Here is a 21,505-nt window from a genome sequence, read left to right as displayed (position 1 = left end):
TGAGCTGAAGGCAGACGCTTCACGACTGCACCACCCAGGCGCCCCAGGAATATACCGCTTTTTAGTTGGTAGAAGACCGCAGTTTTTCTCTGGCTGCCAGAGGGATTCCGTGTTGTCGCTCTACCAACATTGTTTCCAAAACTACTTGGCAAGCGGAGTCTGAATCTTACCAGTCATTCCTACTGAGCCCTTCCACTTGCCAACCAACAAGACGTCATTATACAATGAAAAGTTGAGACATCAGAGGAATGTTCCTAACACTTTAGGAACACTGTCAGGGAGACGTCTCAATACCGGTTACACATTTTGCAAGTTTGTAGGAGGAATCATCTCGTGGACCTCTCACGGAATCCCTTTCCCTTTTGTTCTCTCTTGGCTGCCATTCTTGTCCCAAACCATCAGTCGCTTTTTACAGAAACACAGACCAAATGTTTCACTCAGGCACTTCAGTGGGCAGTGGCTGGAAGGTCGGGGGAGAAGGGGCAGCTCAGGGGGACAGCTCCAACAGAAGGGCAGCTTTGCAGTTAATTTCAATTTTCAGTGGCCTTTTTTTTTTTTTTTTTTTTTTTTAAGATTTGCTTATTTGATGGGGCGCCTGGGTGGCACAGCAGTTAACTGTCTGCCTTTGGCTCAGGGCGTGATCCCGGCATTATGGGATCGAGCCCCACATCAGGCTCTTCTGCTATGAGCCTGCTTCTTCCTCTCCCACTCCCCCTGCTTGTGTTCCCTCTCTCGCTGGCTGTCTCTATCTCTGTCAAATAAATAAATAAAATCTTAAAAAAAAAGATTTGCTTATTTGAGAGAAAGAGAGCAAGAGCGAGCAGGAGGGGGTTGTGAAGGGAGAGGCAGAGGGAGAGAGCTCAAGCAGACTTCCAGTTGAGCGTGGACCCCACCCTGGGACTCCATCTCATGACCCTTGAGATCATGACCTGAGCCAAAATCACGAGTTGGAAGGCTAAGTGACTGAGCCATGCAGGTGCTTCTTCAGTGGCCTTTTATTAACAGGCTGGATAGGACGGTGGGAAGACCCCTACTCCTCCGCCTTCTCTCTCCTACCCTGGCCCATGCCATCCGCCAGTGGGAGGGCCCTTCCCTGCCCAGAGCATGTGCTCCTAGATCATGGGTTCTACTTTATCTCCAAACCTGACCACGTGGTCCCACTTCTCTAACAGGGACTTTTTTTTTTTTAAGATTTTATTTATTTATTTGACACAGAGAGAGACAACCAGCAAGAGAGGGAACACAAGCAGGGGGAGTGGGAGAGGAAGATGCAGGCTCCCAGTGGAGGAGCCCGATGTGGGGCTCGATCCCAGGACCCTGGGGATCACGCCCTGAGCCGAAGGCAGATGCCCAACGACTGAGCCACCCAGGCGCTCCTCTAACAGGGACTTTACCAGCCCCATGTTGGGCACCAAATGTGTCCAGTTTACACATTAGATAAGGCAAGGCCAAGACATAACTGATTTTTCTGGTAAAGATATAACAGGCCACGTTTAGATTTTGACAGTTCATTACTTACATGGGGAGTGAAAAGAATAAGCCAAAAATGCCAGCTCCCCAAGATCCTTGCCCCACACGTGCAAAAGGACAACCCCAAAGCAAAAGGGGCACCCAGTGGTGGAGGTGCCCCTTCTAGATTGCAGCTGGGGGAGGGGGTTGTATTTTGCCCCTCTTTCCTGAGGGGGGCGGGGCAGAAAGCATGCACCTCATTGGAGCCCAGAGGAGAAGCTGCCGGTCTCCTGATGGCCTCCCAGGGGACATAGGGAGGCAAGTGCTGGTCTCGTGGTGGCTCCTGGTCGGCCTCCTGTCCTCTGGTGTCCCGGGAGGGTCACAGGGTATTGAGCCCTGAAGACTCCTTTGTGTGCATGGATACGTGCAAGGTCGGGAGGGTGCCATAGTGAAGCTGTCATCCAACAAAGTGACAAAGCCTGTTAGTGTTGGAGCTGGAACTGGAACAGAGTCTCCTGCCAGGCAGTCCCTGATCCCTGCACTGATCCTGCCGGCTGTGGACGAGACGAAAACACATGACAGCAACGGGCACGTTTTGCCTGTAAAAATTACTCTTGTTTTTTGGAAAAAAATCACATAAATATGAGTTACGTGCTAATTATTTATGACTACAGACCACCTGTAGGAGAAAATGTCATTTCGACGTGGCTGACATAATTTGCAGGATATTAAACAATATTCTATGCACACAAACACGTGTTTATTGTAGAGAAATCAGAAGATATAAAGATACAAAAAGAAGAAAATCCAAAGCTTCCATCATCCCCAAGCCCTGCACAGGTCACAGTACCTTGTACACATAGGTGCTTGATAAATATTTGTGAAATGAATACATAAATGCACACCTGGTCTTAGTGATCAGTAAGCATTATCCCTGTTTGCTTACCCTTGGTGAATAGATTTCCAGACTTCTCCCGACGTGTCATCAACATATACATTTTTTTACAAAATGAAAGCATACCATATACTCTCTTTTGTAACCTGCCCTTTATTAAAAATAAATATGGGGGTGCCTAGATGGCTCAGTTGGTTAAGTGACTGCCTTCAGGGGGCGCCTGGGTGGCTCAGTCGTTAAGCGTCTGCCTTGGCTCAGGTCATGATCCCGGCGTTCTGGGATCAAGCCCCACATCAGGCTCCCCCGCTGGGAGCCTTCTTCTTCCTCTCCCACTCCCCCTGCTTGTGTTCCCTCTCTCGCTGGCTGTCTCTCTCTGTGTGTCAAATAAATAAATAAAATCTTAAAAAAAAAAAAAGTGACTGCCTTCGGCTCAGGTCATGATTTCAGGATCCTGTGATCGAGCAAGCCCCACGTCGGGCTCTCTGCTCAGTGGGGAGTCTGCTTCTCCCTCTCCCTGTGCCCCTTCTCCCTGCTCATGCTGTCTCTCTCTCAAATAAATAAAAAATCTAAAAATGAATAAATAAATAAATGAACAAATATGCATACCTTTCTCTATCAACAAACACGTCTATAACAATTTTTAATGGCTGAATGGTGTTCTAACATACAGCTTCATATGATACAAATTTGCTGGACCTTACCATTATGTATTCAGATTTTTTGTATGTGTAAAGCTTTCCCAAATATGTCTATCACTACATATCTTGCCCGTCCTGAATTAGTTCTGCAGAATAAACCCCTAAAATGGAACTGTTGTGTAAAAGATTCTGTTCGGGGATTTGATATGTCTCGCCTGCCAAATTGTCCTTTCGGAAAGTTGTAAACACAGTAGTTTTGCACAACAGAGGGCATTCTCAGAGACTCTGCCCCTGTGTTCTTCCCGGAACAAATAAACAGACCCACAAATACCCCTCAAAGCTTGATCCTTTATCCCGGGTTAGGAGCTGACCACAGAAAGGAAAGTTGGTCTGGTTCTCTTTCCTCCTTTTTTTTTTTTAAAGATTTTATTTATTTATTCGACAGAGATAGAGACAGCCAGTGAGAGAGGGAACACAAGCAGGGGGAGTGGGAGAGGAAGAAGCAGGCTCATAGCAGAAGAGCCTGATGTGGGGCTCGATCCCAGAATGCCGGGATCACGCCCTGAGCCGAAGGCAGACACTTAACCGCTGTGCCACCCAGGCGCCCCTGGTTCTCTTTCCTCCTTGATCTACAAGAGAGAAAACCCTGGAGCCAAGGAAGAACCAACTCAACATCCCTTAGCCTCTTTCTGCTCTCTCTTTTCTGAGGGGCTATTTTTTGTGCATAGCAAGTTCTTGCTGAGGCTCTGGAGACTTTTTTTTTTAAGTAGGTTCCATACCCAGTGTGGAGCACAGCCTGGGGCCTGAATTCATGACCCTGAGATCAAGACCGGAGCTGAGATCCAGAGCCAGTCGCTTAACCAACTGAGCCACCCAAGCACCCCTGGAGGTTTTAAGTATCACGAACTTTTGGGCTTTTTGTTCTGTTTTGTTTTAGGGGGAAATCACATAATACAAGTAATCATTTTAAAGTGTACAATTCAGTGACATTCAGGTGTATTCTCAATATTATAAAACCACTACCTCGCCCTAATTTCAGTTTTCAACTTTTTCAATACCCCAGGTAAACACCCTGTCACCAATTAATCTCTCCTCATTCCTCTCTCCTACTGCCCCTCGATAATCATTAATCTGCTCTCGGTCTCTATGGATTTGCCTATCCAGGTAAATCATATAAAAAGGATCCTACAGGGGTGCCTGAGTGGCTCAGTCGGTTAAGTGTCTGACTCTTGATCTCAGCTCAGGTCTTGAGTTCAGGGTCGTGAGTTCAAGCCCTGCATTGGGCTCCATGCTGGTGTGGAACTTACTTTAAAAAAAAAAAAAGGATCATAAAATAAATGACCTTTTGTGTCTGACTTCTTTCACTTAGTACATGTTTTTAAGATTCATCAAGTTGTAGCATGTATCATATTTTATTCCTTTTTATGACCGAATAATATTCCATTGTATGTGTAGACCACAATTCGCTTATCCACTCATCAACTGATGACATTTGGGTTGTTTCCACCTTTGAACTAATATGAATAATGCTGCTATAAACATTCGTGTCCAAGTCGCCCTGTAGCATATGTTTTCATTTCTCTTGGGCATATATTTAGCAGTGGAATTGCTGGATCATATGGTAATTCAATGTTTAACTTTTTGGAGACCTGCCAAATGGTTTTCCATAGCATCTGCACCATTTTTACAATTCCGATGTACAAGGGTTTCAATTTCTCCACATGCTCACCAAAAACTTGTTATTTTCTGTTTTTTGGATTAAAGCCTTCCTAGTGAGTGTGAAATGGTATCTTACTGTGGTGTTGATTTGCATTTCCTTAATGACTAATGGTGTTGAATGTCTTTTCATGTGCTTATTGGCCATTTGTATGTCTTCTTTGGAGAAATGTCAAGTCCTTTGTCCATTTTAAAATTGAGCTGTCTTCTTATTGTTGAGTTTTTTAAGACTTCTTTGTACATTCTGGATATCAAACTCTCATCAGACATATGATTTGCAAATATTTTCTCCCATTCTATTAATTGTCTTTTCACATTCTTGATAATATCTTTTGATGTGCAAATATTTTAAGTTTTTATGAAGTCCTAATTATTTTTTATTTTTCTTTTATTGCTCATGCTTTTGGTGTCAAATTGAAGAATCCGTTGTCAAATCCAAGGTCATGAAGATTTGCCTCTATGTTTTGTTCTAAGAGTTTTATAGTTTTAACTCGTATATTTAGGTTGTTGACTCATTTTGAGTTAATTTTTGTATATAAAGTGAGGTAGGAGTCCAACTTCATTCTTTGGCACTTGGTTATCTAGTTGTTCCAGAATCATTTGTTGAGGAGACTGTTCTTTCTCTCTATTGAATGGTCTTGGCACTTTTTACAAAAATCCACTCACCATAGATGGTGGATTGTCAATTCTTTTTTTTTTTTAAGATTTATCTATTTATTTATTTATTTATTTGACAGAGAGAGACAGCCAACGAGAGAGGGAACACAACCAGGGTGAGTGGGAGAGGAAGAAGCAGACTCCTAGTGGAGGAGCCTCATGTGGGGCTCGATCCCGGAACGCCAGGATCACGCCCTGAGCCAAAGGCAGACGCTTAATGACTGTGCCACCCAGGCGCCCCTGGACTGTCAATTCTTATCTGTCAGTCTTTATGTGTATTCTTATGCTACTACCACACTGTTTTGATGATTGTAGCTTTGTAGTAAGTTTTAAAATTAGGAAGCGTAAATCTTCCAACTTTGTTTTTCTTTTTCAATAGTTTTTTGGCTAGTCAGGGCCTTTTGCAGTTCCATGTGAATTTTAGGATTGATTTTTCCATTTCTACAGAAAAGGTCATTGGCATTTTGGTGAAGATTGGATTGCATTTGTAGACTTTGGAGAGTACCCCATCTTAACAATATTAAGTCTCCCTATCCATGAACATGGGATATCTTTCCATTTATTTAGTTCTTTAATTTCTTTCAGCAATGTTTTGTAGCTGTCAGTGTACAAGTGTATCACTTCCTTGGCTAAATTTATTCCTAAGTGTTTTATTCTTTTGGTTGCTCTGTATTAATCTTCTCTGGCTGCTATAACAAAATATGACAGGTAATAATAAGACACCAAAATATGGGTGTCTTAAACAATATAAATTTATTTTCTCACAGTTCTGGAGGCTGGAAGTCTGAGATCAGGGTGCCAACATAGTTGGTTTCTGGTGACAGCTTTCTTTCTGGCTTATAGACAGCCATCTTTGCCCTGTGTCCTCACATGGCCTTTCTTGGTATCTATGTGCAGAGAGAGAGAGAGAGAGAGAGAGAGAATGCTCTCTGATGTGATGTCTCTTCTTATGAGGACACTAATCCTATTGGATCAGGGACTCACTCTTATTTAATCTTAATTACTTGTTTAATCTTACTTCCTTAGAGGCCCCATCTCTAAATACAGCCACAGGGGGCGCCAAGGCTTCACCATATGAATTCCCCCAAACACAAATATTCAGTCTAGAGCAGATCCAATTCTAAATGGAATTATTTTCTTAATTTCCTTTTCGGATTACTCTTCCAGGCTTTTACAACTAGTGGCCACTCCTTTGGAGCCACTGTTATCAGTTTCCCGTGAATCTCTTTCTCCACCTCCTTTCTGTCTGTCTTTGTTTCTGTCTGCAACCTGCGTTGTCTGCAACTTTTTTCCTCCACCTGATTCATTGACAACTGTTAAATATTAAGTGTCTAAAATGTGCCTAGTAATATGTCAAGCAATATGGGAAGCAATAAAGAAGTATGACATGGTTCCCGCCCTTGAATATTTTCAATCTAGTTGAGGAGACAAGACATAACTAGGGAGCAATTTATAAGCAACTCAGCTGTGTGGTTCATGCACTAAGATGTAAACTCTCTAAGGGTAGGTGTTCCTGCTGCGCTCATAGTTGTATCCTCAGCCCCGAAATCAGTATAGGAGGAACAGGATATGAGCCAATAAATGAATGTTGAGTGAATTCATCACTCTCCCCCTTCAGAATCTCACTTGGTGGAAGCTACCCCTCCCATTCATCCTGGAAGATGATCGCTAGGGGACTGTGTTCTGCAAAGTGGCACTTGGACAGGATCTATCTGAGAACCCTGGGGCTCTCTAACTGGCTCAGGTTACGGCCCAATGGTAGGTTCACAGACACAGCACACTCTTTCAGCAAGTATTCTGGTGTCTTTCTAAAATAAGTCCTTACATAAATAGATCCTAGTTAAGTTCCACTGAGTAAACTGAGAAGAGGAATATGAAGGAAGAGGGAAGAAAGCATGGCCTATGCAAAGGGGGAAATGTCTCAGAAACTTGCAAACTGACAGCCAGGAAGAGATGCCAGAGGCTTTGGATTCCAGGGAAGAAGCCAGTTCCCAAGTAAATGGTTATTGCTCTGGTCTCTTAAAACATGAGGTGTTTTGTTTTTGTTTTTGGTTTTTTTTCTGATTCCAAGATCATGGTAGAAAATCTGAAAAACAAATTGCAGTATAAAGAAGAAAGGAACCTATCTATAAACCATGACTGAGAGATAACACTCTTTGCATTTTTATAACACTGTTGCATGTAATTGTATTTGAACTTAACACAAGGAAAAGAAACCAAATTTCAGATAAGTATTTTTTCAAATGAGGTATTGTTTCTTAAGAAGTGTCCTCTAAAATTAAAAAATTAGGGTTGTATTAAAAGGTTGGGGTTACAAAACAAAACAACAACAAACAAACCAACAACAACAAAAATGTTGGGGTTGTTGTGGAGGTTCTCAACCCACGTGATTTTCCCCTCTGGGGACATTTTGGCAATGTCTGCAGATGTTTTCGATTGTTACAACTTAGAGGGCAGGGAGATGCTCGTGGGTAAAGGCCAAGGATACTGCTAAACGTCCTACAATGCACAGGATAGTCCACCACAACGAAGAGTCATCCAGCCCCAAGGTCAGTAGTGCAGGGAGGAACCCTGATTTATTGCAGAGTTATGTTGGTTTTAAATAGTACATATTTTTAAAGGGCCTACGTTTGTTTCCGGTTAGTAGGACATAGTTTTCTCAGAGATCAATAGAGTAAGTGGTTGAGAGCATGACCCCCATCTAGGTGGTCTGAGTTTGAATTCGGACCCTTCTACTTCCCAGTAATGTGACCTTGGGCAACCTCCTTGGGCCTAAGTTCCCTCATCTACAAAAACTGTGGTAATGTTACACCCTCTTCATACAGCTGTAGTGAGGACTGAATTTCTAAAATAAGTGAAGTCCTTGGAACAGTGTCTGGTTTATGCTAAGCTCCATGGAAATATTTACTATTATTATCATTATTATTATGTGATTAATATCTTAAATAAGCCAACTGGAAACACAGACTAAAATTTATGTTTAGGATAATTCTCCTATGGGGCGCCTGGGTGGCTCAGTGGTTCAGCGTCTGCCTTCGGCTCAGGGCGTGATCCGGCATTCTGGGATCGAGCCCCACATTAGGATCTTCTGCTGGGAGCCTGGTTCTTCCTCTCCCACTTCCCTTGCTTGTGTTCCCTCTCTCGCTGGCTGTCTCTCTCTCTCTCTCAAATAAACAAATAAAATCTTTAAAAAAAAGAAAGAGAGAAAAAAGGGTAATTCTCCTAAGGAATTCAGTACAGAAAAACAGACATATAAGTACTTTCAACTTTTTTTTTTTTTTTTTTTTTAGAGACTGAGAGAGGGGGAGCTCAGAGGGAGAGGGAGAGAAAGAATCCCAAGCAGGCTCCACGCCCATTGTGAAGCCCAACATGAGGCTTCATCCCACAACCCTGAGATCATGACCTGAGCCAAAATCAAGAATTGGAACTTAACTGACTGGGCCACCCATATAAGTACTTTTTAAAAATGGAATCTTTACAAGAAATAAAGTGATAGCTCACTTATAAATCTAAGGAGTATATACATGAATTGAGAGGTTTGCCAAGGCTTTCCTGCTTTCTGGAATTACCTGATCAATGGCAGGTGACTCATAGTTTCACAAGACGCTTCTTTTTTTCCCTTTAGATTTAAAACATTTGAATTCATTCTCATAGTTCAAAACGCAAAACAATATGACAAGATATACATCGTGCAGTCTTACCTCCCACTGCTGTCCCGTCCACCTGCCCATAGGCAGTCACTTTAATTTAGTTTCTGATGTATCAACCCAGTGTTTCTTTATAAAAGCAAATGCAAATGCTCTATATTCTTATTTGGTCCCCCTTTCTTAGAAGCTATCATACTTTTTCATTTAACAATCTATCTTGGTTATCTATCTATCTTTGTACATTACAATCCATCTTTCCATATTGCTACACAAGGAGCTGCTTCACCCTCTTTTAAGGTGACATAGTATTCCATTCTGTAGACATTCCATACTCTGTTTATAAATGTATTTGTAATTTTTAATAAATATTAGCAAATTGCCCTCCATGTAGGTTTGTGTCATTTTAGACTCCCACCAGCAATGTAGGAATATGACCCTTTCCCTCCAAGAATCGCTGTAGTTTCCAGACAATCATCTGTTCAAAACCAGACCACATGGGCAGGTGTTACTGGGACGTAGAAGTGGGAAACAAAACTAAAAAGATGTTGGGGGTTTGTCAAGGCCGTTTACCTAGGACCTGGCAGAATCAGCTGTTAGTTCAGGGTGGATTCTGGGCAACTGGGTAATGTATTGAGTGCAATCAGGTCACATTGGTCCTGGAAGAATCTGGTTTTTAATGTCAATAGTAAAACCCAGGAAGCTTGCTGTTTTTCTGGACCAGAAGTTGGGTGATGTTTCCTTCTCTGATTTGAATGAAAGATCTCTTCTCTATAATTTTAACCCATCTTTTACAGAAACGCTTTGGTCTAATTTCTGTACTGGAGCCTCTTAATATCTTTTCAGTAACAGATTATGAAAGATGAAGGACCTGGGAAACCACCATGTTTCATATTCTCTAAGTTCGTACATGTAACTTAGCCAGTAAATTTAGCCTCAGTATTTGTGGATTCTTCTTAAGTTTTACCCCCCAAACCCAAAATATATTTATTTCTCCCCTCATTTTCAGAAACTATAAAAACATTATACTGATGTCGATTTTATAGATGCTGTGGGTATCAACTGTCAAGTGCTTTAGAAGTTCTAAGATAAAATATTTGAGAATTATATTACTTAACACAGCTAATACATTTTTTTATTTAAAAAAATTTCATACCAGGGTACCTGGGTGACATAGTCAGTTAAGTGTCTGACTCTGGGTTTTGGCTCAGGTCATGATCTCAGGGTCCTGGGGTCAAGCCCCTCATCAGGCTCTGAGCCCAGCATGGAGTCTGTTTGAGACTCTCTCTCTCTCTCTTTCTTCCTCTGCCTCTCCCGTTTGTACTGTCTCTCTCTCTCTCTCTAAAAAATAAATAAATAAAATCTTATAAATAAATAAATAAATAAATAAATAAAATTCATACCACATAGTGTACTTCATATTTGAATCTTGACTTTCTCATTCAGCTTCTTGTTTTTCCTGGAGTTTTATTGTGTTTCTTTTTTCTTATTGATTATATGAGATATGTATCTTTATCTCATTGACAGCAAGCTGCATTAGATTTAAATGCTTCTATGAAGGGGCTGTAGGCATTCTACAATACCTCACTAAAGGGTTCAATTTCTCTAAAACCTCAGACCCCAAATATCTGTACCTCAAAACAGACCCCAGTTTGCCACATAATCCCATTTTTCTAAAATTTCATCTCTCCAAGGACTTCAACTTCCCCAGTTCTGCCAGATGCTCATTTCTCTCAGTATTCTAAACTCCTGTTGCCCATTTTTTTCAGCGTTCTCTTTTAAGAACCACAGACCATCCTAATGCCTACCTCCTGTACAATACGCTTTTGCCCAGCCCACTTACTCTGGTGTGACTATCAGATATTCCCCCATCCCATCGCCTCTCTAGTAAATGCCTGCCTGGATAGGCCATGGTTATTCAGCTTTGGTTGAACCCCACAGGTGCTGAACAAGGCCAAGTATGGTCCAATGTGGTTAACCCGCGCAGGGCCTCAGACCCATGTGAACCTGGCCAGTGCCCCCCTCCTGGAGCAAGTGATGCGTCAAGAGGGCAAGTACCCAGTACGGAACGACATGGAACTATGGAAGGAGCACCGGGACCAGCAGGGCCTGTCCTATGGGCTCTTCACCACGTGAGCTGGGGCCTGAAGGGACTGGTACAAGGCCTCAGAGGGCCAGGCCCAAGGACAGTGGTATTGGGAAGCCAGTGGATAATGGGCAGAGTGGGCTCTCCCTGCATTCTCTGAGCCTGATAATCAGTCTAGAAAGCAGTGGTTGGGATTGGCTGAAGCCCAGGGACCATTCATTATCTTTCCCATTAATATATTGTATCACTTTGGACAAAGGAATACTTTCTCCTTCCTTGGCCTTACGTTTCTCATATGTAAAATGGGAAGTTTGGAGCAGAATATCTCCAAACTATCTCTAGGACTTTTCCAGCTCCATTATTCTACATTACAGTTGAAAATATACCAACTTGAATCATAATAGGACATATCTGTTTATAGTTGGGAAAACATCACCATAATAGTTAGGAAGGCTGAATTTAACTTTAAAAATATTTCCCAAATTATGTATTATAGGTTTGTTGTTGGATATAACTTTCAAGGTTGCTTTCCATACACAGAGGCAGATGTAGCTTTCAGCCTTGAAGTTACACCCAGAAAAGTTAAGATTATTTTGGCAGTGACAAATTCAAGCATGGGCCAAATGTGTTATATACGCATATGCCGATTGAGGTAAACCATTGAGAATCATTGGTAATGAATCATTCCCAATGCTACCCAGGTTGTAACTGGATATATTACAGGGCTTTTTAAAAAGTGTTTTTTATTTTAATTCCAGTATAGTTAACAGACATTGCTATTTTAGTTTCAGATGTACACTATAGTGATTCGATAATTCTATACGTTACTCGGTGCTCATCAGGATAAGTGTGCTCTTAATCCCCATCACCTCTTTCACCCTAATACGGGTTTCTTTTTGCTGTAGTATGTTAACAGAGCTCCAGAAAATAATGAAAGACTTTTATTTTCCCTAGTTGCTTGACATCTCATGCTTTCATCATTTCTTAAGGGATTAAAGTTAATCCCGGCAGTGGTTATAGTAGCCGCACCAATGGTAATAGCTAAGCAGGTGTTTATAACATGCCAGGTATCAGGCTAGTCTCTGTACATTTATTATTTCCTTTTATTCTCACAACAAGTCCATGAAGTAGATCGTGTGATTATCCCCATTTATAGGTGGAGAAACTTAAGCCTCAAGAGGTTTTTGTATCACCTACCAGTAGTGAGTGGTGGAATCGATCTCTCTAATTTTAGAATTTAGGAACTTAATGCTTTGATACTTTTGGAAAGGAAGCAAACCGGATGGAGGGTGCATTTCATCTGTCTTTGATGCCTATATGTTCATTCTCCCATCGCATGTTTGTTTCTTTTTTGTGGTTCCTTCACAGGTGAACAGTTTCAGAACTGCAACAATTAATGAGCCCAAAGTTATGGGAAGAGAATCGAGTGTCTGTCCTTCCAGAGCTCATTAACATGATGTCTGGCCCCGAGGGCAGGATTTGGGTCTTAGGTTTTCACCAGGTCAGGCCACCACTAGGGTTGATGGCTCAAGATTTAGAATTGGAGCTGAACATTATGTATACCCCTATTTATCTATTTATAGTTTTTCACTCTACAGTTTCCTAATTATATTATACCCTATATATGTATTTTAAAGCTATTTTGCTAACCAATGATAAGTTCTTTTTGTTTTTATATATATATAACATATATACATATATATATATATATGTATATATGTTTTACTCTCATTTTTTAAAAGCCTTTATTTATTTGTCAGACAGAGAGAGATTGAGCACAAGCAGGGAGAACGGCAGGCACAGGGAGACGCAGGCTCCTCGCTGAGCAAAGAGCCGGATGCGGGCCTCAATCCCAGGACCCTGGGATCATGACCTGAGCCGAAAACAGATGCTTAACCAACTGAGCTACCCAGGCGTCCCTTTACATCTCATTTTATGAAGTATTGTTTTCCCAGGAAATAATTTAACAACCACAGAAATGTTCTCATTTAAGTTCTGTGAGTCTTCTTGCTACTATTGGGAGAATGTTTTGCTCTTGGAGAAGCACCTGCAACCTGAAGTTCCAGTAAATGAGTCTATTCTGGTTTTCGGTCCTTTTTCAGCAGCACTGTCATTTGACCTTTTTGCAGCTTTTCCCAACACAATAAAGAAAACTCCTGAAGTTTGAGGTTCATTTAAATAAATACTTTTCTAAATAAAAAAAAAAACCCAATTCTTGCTGTAAGCCTTTTTAATATCTTTCTTTTTAAAATACTGTATTGGTTTTTACAATTCGAAAGTAATGCTTATTGTAAAAAGCCCAATAATAAAATATTGTCGTCCTGCCGCCCACTCCCATCCCATCCTTCTAAGGAATCCTGACAGTTTGGTGGGTATTCTTCCCTACTTTATGTGGAAACATGCAACTGTACATATGGACCTATAGGGTTTCCTTTCTTCTTCCTAAAATTGGGCCACATTGTACTTATTACTCTGCAACTAGCCTTAGAAAAATTGACCTGTGCCCAGCTTGCTTAGGAAAGGCAACAGGTTTGGGGAACAGATGTGGGTGGGGACAGTCCCCGGACCTGACGTCCCTCCCCCCGCCCCCTGTTGGAAGCATGTTCCCACCCTCGCAAGCATCCCTGTCTAACCAGGGTGGTGACCCAACCCCCTACTGGGTGACTGTAGCAAGACGACCTGGGGCATCAGCCTGGTGGGTCTCCCTGTCCCTTTGGCTCACTGAGCCAGGTAGAGCATGAAGGTCCAGAGTCTGAGCTTCCCAGGAACCCTAACTTGCTCCTCCTTTATTCCTCATTGTCCATGCAGAAGGACCATCGCACCTCCTCCTGATTTCACGTACAGAAGATTCTGGAGTTGTATCATCCTAAGATAATCATGGTCAACATTCGTTAAGCATTCACCATGTGCCAGGCTCTGATCTAAGCACTTTAATCACCCGAACAACCCTACTAAGACAGGCACGCTTATTATTCCCATTTTACGGAAGGGGAAACTGAGGCACAGAGGAGTTAAGTCTCCTGCCTAAGGTCACTCAGCCAGTAATCATCAGACCTGTCATTTGGCCCTAGGTAGTCTGGCTCCAGAGGCCCACCTTGACTCCTTCCACGATGCTCTGGTGAGACTGAAGTTTTGTGATTTGAAGCTTCTGTTCTTTGACGTTCAGTGACTCTATAATTCTACATCTCGAGTCTGAGATTTTCCTAGAGTCTGGAGGGGTCTCAGGGCAGGGGGCCAATTCCATCTAATCTAAGCTCCACTGCGACTTACCAGTGTGCGGTCCCTCCGTCCCCCGCAGGGAAGGACAGCATTGGTACGAGCTGCGCCGTACTCTGAACCAGAGGATGCTGAAGCCGAGCGAGGCCGCGCTCTACACCGATGCTGTGAACGAGGTGATCGACGACTTCCTGGCCCACCTGAACCGGCTGTTGGCAGAGAGTGCCTCAGGGGACCAGGTGTCCGACATGGCTCACCAGTTCTACTACTTTGCTTTGGAAGGTACCCTTGTTGGGAGAGGAGCTGGGGGGGTGGTCAGAGGCAGGTTGTGCTCCCCGCCCTCCTCAAGCCCCCTGGACTCTGGGCACCAGAACACTGCCTCCTGTGACGGGCTCTGTGCCCTGCCAGCGATCTGCTACATCCTCTTTGAGAAACGGATCGGCTGCCTGGAGCGCCCCATCCCCCAGGACACGGTGGCCTTCATCAGATCTGTCGGGCTCATGTTCCAGAACTCAGTCTATGTCACCTTCCTCCCCAAGTGGACCCGTTCCCTGCTGCCTTTCTGGAAGCGCTATCTGGATGGCTGGAACACCATCTTCTCTTTTGGTGAGGAGGCCAGGGAAGGAAGTGGTGGGTGTGGAGGTGGGGGTAGGGGAGTGGGTTCCAGGGTCTTTGCCATCAGCAGTCTCTCCCAGGACCTTCTTCCTCATGCTACCAGCTGTCAGAGTGGCTCTCGGTCCTTGGAGATCATGACTTTTGACCTTGTCCTCCTTTGTTCTCCATTTTCCCTGTAGGGAAGAAGCTGATTGATCAGAAGCTCAAGGAGATAGAGACCCAGCTGCAGACAAGGGGGCCAGATGAAGTCCAGATATCTGGCTACCTGCACTTCCTGCTGACCAGAGGACAGCTCAGTACTCGTGAGGCTATGGGCAGCCTGCCTGAGCTGCTCCTGGCGGGCGTAGACACGGTGCGTGAGGGGGGCCAGCCAGGAGACCGGGGGCTATCCTGAACCAATTGCCCATTACCCTCACCTGAGCCTGACCTTCGTTCCTCTAGGTACCTGCTTCTCTTTCTGTATTCTAGATGTAGAGCTAGAAGGAAAACCGGGGTGGGGGGTCATTCAACCTGGCAGAGGTGGGCAGGGAATGGTCCTTTTGTAAGAGGGAACCCATTGCCCCCTGGAGCCTCTCTCGGCCAGTTCAAAGTTTCTTCTCACATCTATTTAAGGTGCAACTTAAGTGGAGTGCTTGACCACAAGCATCTTCCTAGTCGAACTCTTTGTGTTCCTTTTATCGCATGGGGTGTCTCTCTGTTCAGATCTCCTTGTTGTTAAGAGTGCAATTCTCCGTCTCATGGGTCCTCATCCTGCTGTGGAGTCACGCTCAGCATGGAGAGGCCCCAGGAGCCCCTGTGTCGATTTCTGCCATGCTCGTGGCAAATTCATTGTTCGGCGCATGCCCGCTCACTCACCCTTCCACTACCTCGCTAGCCTTTTGCCTAGAAATCCCTCCTCACTTCATCTCTCCCTCTGCCTCCCAGACATCCAACACGATGACCTGGGCCCTGTACCATCTTTCAAAGAACCCAGAGATCCAGGCTGCCTTGCATAAGGAAGTGGTGGGTGTGGTGCCAGCTGGGCAGGTGCCCCAGTACAAGGACTTTGCCCACATGCCCCTGCTCAAAGCGGTGCTTAAGGAGACCCTGCGGTAGGTGGCATTTCCCGGGAGCGCAGGGTCTGTGCGGAGGAGGACTCAGGGACAGGAGTCGGAAGTGGGGGCTGGTGGGCTGGAGCTAGGGCCAGGGGTGAGATGGGAAGAAGGACCTGGGGGACCAGAGGCAAACCTGCACCTTCTTTTCCCTGCAGCCTCTACCCTGTGGTCCCCATGAACTCCCGGGTCATCACGGAAAAGGAAATCGAAGTCAATGGCTTCCTCTTCCCCAAGAACGTGAGTGGGGCTGAAGAGCTGGGATTGCCAGGGCTGCCCTGTCGCCCTAAGCTGATGTGCTGCCTGTTCTTGCTCTGCAGACCCAGTTTGTGTTCTGCCACTATGTGGTGTCCCGTGACCCTGACATCTTCCCTGAGCCAGAGAGCTTCCAGCCTTACCGCTGGCTGAGGAAGAGCCAGCCTGCTGCCCTTGGGGTCCAGCATCCATTTGGCTCTGTGCCCTTTGGCTATGGGGTCCGGGCTTGCCTGGGCCGCAGGATTGCGGAGCTGGAGATGCAGCTGCTGCTGTCACGGGTGAGTGGGCCGAGGCTGGAGGGCCGTGTGGGCCAGGCGGGGCTGGTGGAGACCAGGGGGAGGAGCGCAAGGGCTGCACCAGGAGGAAGCACACGAAGGAGGGCAGTGGATAGAGATCGCAGATTCTAACGCCGGTGTGTGTGCCCTCCCAGCTGATCCAGCAGTACGAGGTGGTCCTGGCCCCCGAGACAGGGGAGGTGAGGAGCATGGCCCGCATTGTCCTGGTTCCCAATAAGAAGGTGAGCCTGCACTTCCGGCAGAGGCAGTGCTGAGCTGGGCCCGAGCCTCCCAGGAGCAGCCCCCTGCTCTCTCCCTGGCGCAGTCATTCCCAGCCACCGCTGTCTCTCAGACCAGAAGCGGGAGAAGGTGGCTGCCAGACAACAGAGGTCAAAGAAACGCAGTGCGCTTTCTGTAGAACCCTGAGCTTTTGCCACTTTTATCATTCTGAATGCGTCCCTCTCAGATAAAGGGCCACCCGCATGTCGCATTGCTGTCCTTGGAGAAAATACAGAATAAAGGGACTTCTATTGATAATTGGAGGCCTTTGTCATTCTCTTTGATGACCCAGCATCTGAACCCCTTATTGTGTCTGGGGAACAGCCTCTCCCCGCTTAGGGATCTTGTGGGAGGCAGAGCCCCCTCCCACCATGGAAAGTGAGCACACCTCTGCTTTCCTGGACCTCACAGAGAGGCCTTCGCTTCCCCTGGTGCTGGCTGAAACCCAGCCTGAGGGCACAACAATCCTCCGGGCCCCAAGGGGGGGCGCCCTCTTTTGAACAGAAAGTGCTTTGACAGAGGCAGGGAAGTGCTGCAAAAATGGACGGAGGCGTTCTCAGCTGACCCTGCAGGAATGGCTCCCGGGGCACCCATCGGCCTGGGAACCACCAGGTTGGCTGCCCTCGGGAGCAGGACCAGGAACGTTGGGAGGGCCCCCAGTGTGCCTCCGGGTCTCCCTGGTGAAGAAAAGCATCCTCCCTGCCCCGACTCCTGGCCCACGACTGCCCCCACCCCCCACGGCGATGGTGACAGCGACAGTGACAGTGACAGCAGGAGCAGCAGAAACATGGCCTCTGTCCTGCTACCACCTTCCACACATGTCACCTACAGCCCAGAGGTGGACCCAGGGCCCGCCTGGAGCTCCAGCTGCAGAGCAGTATGGGGATTGTAGTTTTTAGCTTTCCAGCCTCTTCAGCCCAGGAAGCCGCCCACCAGAAGGAAAGCGTGGAGGCTGAGTGTTCCACGGGTTTGAGGAGGCAATGAGTCCCAGCCTCACAGAGCCCCAGCCCCAGTGGTAAATTTCTGCCGGGTCATAGAAAACTAAAATCGCATTTCTTATGTTAGTGAGATTTTAAAAAAAATTATGTCATTGCCCTTATTAACACCATTAAAATCCTTCAGCGGCTTCCCTCAGCCCTGAAGCAAAGCCCGAAGTCCTTACTCTGGCTTGGAAGACTCCGGTACCCTGCTCTCCACCCTCACTCCCTGCCCAGACACCCTTTCCACAGCCTAACCCCAATTCCTTGTATTGCCCTGAGCACATTCCGCTCTTTCTGACCTCAATACTTTGTTCTTACAGCCCCCTCTCCTTGGAACACTCTCTTCACCAACTGTGATGTCATCCCAGAGAACTTGCTCTTCCTTAGGGCTCAGTGCAAATGTCACTGCCTTTGAATAAGCCTCCCCTGACCTCTCTGGGGGAGCACAAGCACTTCCTTTGTGCTCCCCGCCCCCACCCTACCCCACCCCCCCGGCAACGTTACAGAACTGAGCGCTCAGCCTGTTCACCTTGTTGGAGACCCCACTGTCTCCCCAACCAGCTGGGCACCCCCTGCAGGGCAGAAATCAATCTCCTTTCAGTTTGGATCCCAGTGACCAAACTCTGTCTAGCCCCTAGGTGGTGATTAATAAATGGTTGTTGAGTGAGAAGAGGCTGGAATAGTAGGCAGGGTAAGGAAGAAGAGGGGATGGTGCAGAGCTTTTCCTACTGAATATGGAAATCTGGAGAGAATTGGGAGGATTTCCTGATTGTAAGGGCTTAGCTCTTGACCCCACCTGTGCTGGGATTCACCTGTGAGAGCACCTGACACATGCAGAGCACAGGGCCGGGCTCAGAGGGTGCGGGGATTTCTGTAGCAAAGTCAACCAGAGCCACTTCCGCCTTCCCAATGTGCTGCTCCTCTGGATCCCAGGGGTCCATGGTATCAGGGATCCTGTGCTGCCCAGGTAAGTCACAGGGAAGCGATGTCACAGCCAGGCTCCCTGATTATCCACCCGGACCTGACTCTGTAAGGGAAGAACAATCATTGCAATGATAAGGATCATTGAGGACGACCAGGCGTTAATTCAGCACAACAGATACACCTTTGACTAAAAAGAATGTGCATATCTCACTACTGCCATTGAAGCTCATTTGAACTTGTGGGCCAAAGTAGGATCCATATTTTTGGGTACGACTTTAAGAAATCAACTTGCCGGGTGCCTGGATGGCTCAGTTGGTAGTCTGCCTTCAGCTCAGGTCATGTTCCCGGGGTCCTGGCGTTGAGCCCCACATTGGGCTCCTTGCTCAGCGGGGAGACTGCGTCTCCCCTGCCTGCCGCTCCCCCTACTTGTGCCTGCTCACTACCTCTCCCTCTCTCTCTGTGTCAAATAAATAAATAAAATCTTAAAAAAAAAAAAAAAAGAAAGAAATCAGCTGTCTTCTTAAACACTCATGCAGCACTCCCAGGAGTAAAAACAGATCGAGTATTTGATGTTTTCTGGCTGTCTACACACTCCTGTTCTATAGATGTTCTAACTCTGGGTGTAGTTTGGCTTGTTAATATTAATTCGGCTCCAGCTCCTTATTTATGATTCCAGTGTTAAGATGCATGTCAAATAAAAATTCTGACAAACCGTCACCGTGGGCTGGACATATGGGACATTGTACTCAATTCTATATTTGCGGATGTTTGGAAGACTAGCAAGAATGCCAGCAAATCATGTCTCTCCTACGCTGTGTCCCTGCCCTTCGCCAGCTCTCCTTGTAGCTCTTAGGCATAACAAATAATACAGATGCAGTAGCGCGACGAGTGAGTTTCCCAATTATGGAGATGCGGCATCCTTATCTCTCAGCAAGCCATCGTGCTTATCACGTGTTATGCATCATAATCTCTAGTGTCTGCGAAAAATAAATACAGTTGCCCAGGTCCCACCCCCGAGTCAGGATATTAGCGTCTCTAGGCATGGGTCCTGGAATTTTCATCTTATAAAGCTCTCCGGGGGATCCCGTTGCACTGCCAGGGTTGACAGCTGTTGAGATGGTGTGAGAGAAGAGACAGAGTGGGCCGAGAAGTGGAGGGGACTCCAGCCTGGGGGCCACAGAACCTTGGACGGGCTGCGGAGGCCTGGGCAGGAGTCAGGGGCATGGAGCCAATGATGCCTGGAAGATGTTGGCCAGCCCCAGGTTCAGAGTATGAACAGGGGTCCAGCAAGGTGGGTTTTACACTTTCATTCAGAGTCAGGGCAGGAGTTGTCCCCATGCCAACCCTTGGCTTCTGTTCTAGCAGCCATGATGCTGGAGGACTGTCGGGAACTGAGGGTTGGGCTGTGATCCGAGCAGGAGGTCTGAGGCCGGGGGCTGGCAGGGTCCTTCACAGAAGGGCCCAAGGGAGAATGGCTGGGTCCTCAGCAGGGTGGGCCCAGGAGGCTGGAGACCTATCTACTCTCAGGGGGAGCAGGAGGGGGAAAGAGTGTCTTCCTCGGGCTGCCCTTTCTGCCTGCACTAGGACCTCTGGAGGTCTGTTCACGCGGAACAGTCTGGGGCACCCCCTCAGAGACTGACCTGCTGCACTTAGCCCACAGTCAGGCGCAGCTGGAGGCAGCCTGCCCCAGGCTCACCGAGGACACTGGCACTTGAGACGGGCCCAGAAAAGCACCCCCATCCCATCATCCCTCTTGGGCCCGAGGCCCGGGGCCTTCCCAGGGAGGGCCAGAGCAGAGCCGGAACGGACCCGTGGGTTATGGCAAAGTCGGAAACAGAGGCTGGGTGTTATGAGAAAAGGCCTTCACTGGCTGCCTGACTCATCAAGCACAAGTGTCTCCACTCTGTTGCTCGGTGAGGCACATGGGGTGGGATCGTATTTTAGAAATATTAACCTATCCTCTCCCCACTGGACAGCAGACCTACAGAGTCCATGGCCACAGGGGAGGGATGACACAGTGGAAACCTGGTCTTGGTTTTGGAATTGGACCTTCAAGGTAGGTGGCAAGAAACATAAGACACGTACAGTGGGTTTGGAAGAATGCATGGTGGGTTAGAGAAAAGGTCCCACTGGTAAAGATTCCATGGGTTGATGGGGGTTGGGGAAGCAGAGACTGTGGACATTTCTGGGATCCCTGAGAAGAGGGCCCTGAGAAGGGAGCTGTGTCTGAAGGGAGAGGGGAGTGTGACAAATACCCCAGAGAGGCTTGGAGATGACAAGGGTAGAAGAGCCCTGTGCCCTGTGTTTCTGGGGTAGAGGCTGAAATAAAGCAGAATGCAGAGTAAAGCAGACCACTTGCTGTCTGTCTGAGCAGATGCGCTTGCGAGCGCCCCACAGAGCTTCCCGAAGCCCAGAGGGGTGCGGGTCCAGGAGCTAGAAGGTTCTCATGCCCCAGGAGCAGGCAGGCCCAAGGAGGCTTCGCGGTGGGGACTGAGGGAGCACCTAGCAGGCGCCAGGCCCACCAGCGACCAACCCAGAGACAAGCAGATGGGAATGGGATTGTTTTAGCAGGTGCCGGCATGCATGGGTGATGATGCCAGAGGAACAAAGTCTCACACTCTTTAAAGCCTTCCCCCCTCACCAAATTTAACCCCAGGAAAAGGTGGGGGATGAGCCCCAAACTGAATGAGATTAATTTCTCCCACCTTGTGAAATGGGGTTCATAATAGAAACTCTATTCAGTGTTAGAAAAATAAAGTTATGTTTCCTGCAGATGAGAGTTTGT

The 21,505-nt window shown here is 46.5% G+C and overlaps 1 protein-coding gene across 1 annotated transcript in view; it reads left to right on the top strand.

The window, feature by feature from the left end:
• LOC103662754 (sterol 26-hydroxylase, mitochondrial) overlaps window positions 1-17,079 on the top strand; it is a 34,996-nt gene extending 17,917 nt beyond the window's left edge. The window contains exons 2-9 of the mRNA XM_040640537.1: window positions 10,941-11,131; window positions 14,384-14,583; window positions 14,710-14,907; window positions 15,096-15,268; window positions 15,841-16,007; window positions 16,166-16,247; window positions 16,328-16,540; window positions 16,693-17,079. Of these exons, the coding sequence (XP_040496471.1) occupies window positions 10,941-11,131; window positions 14,384-14,583; window positions 14,710-14,907; window positions 15,096-15,268; window positions 15,841-16,007; window positions 16,166-16,247; window positions 16,328-16,540; window positions 16,693-16,812 (1,344 nt within the window). The 3' untranslated portion in view covers window positions 16,813-17,079. The remainder of the gene's footprint in view (window positions 1-10,940; window positions 11,132-14,383; window positions 14,584-14,709; window positions 14,908-15,095; window positions 15,269-15,840; window positions 16,008-16,165; window positions 16,248-16,327; window positions 16,541-16,692) is intronic.
• The last annotated feature ends 4,426 nt before the right edge of the window (window positions 17,080-21,505 follow it).

The sequence above is a fragment of the Ursus maritimus genome, unplaced genomic scaffold (assembly GCF_017311325.1).
Source record: "Ursus maritimus isolate PB19 unplaced genomic scaffold, ASM1731132v1 scaffold_1, whole genome shotgun sequence".
Classification (NCBI taxonomy): Eukaryota; Metazoa; Chordata; class Mammalia; order Carnivora; family Ursidae; genus Ursus; species Ursus maritimus.
The sequence above is the reverse complement of the archived record's forward strand: the minus strand, read 5'-3'. Positions and strand labels throughout refer to the sequence as shown.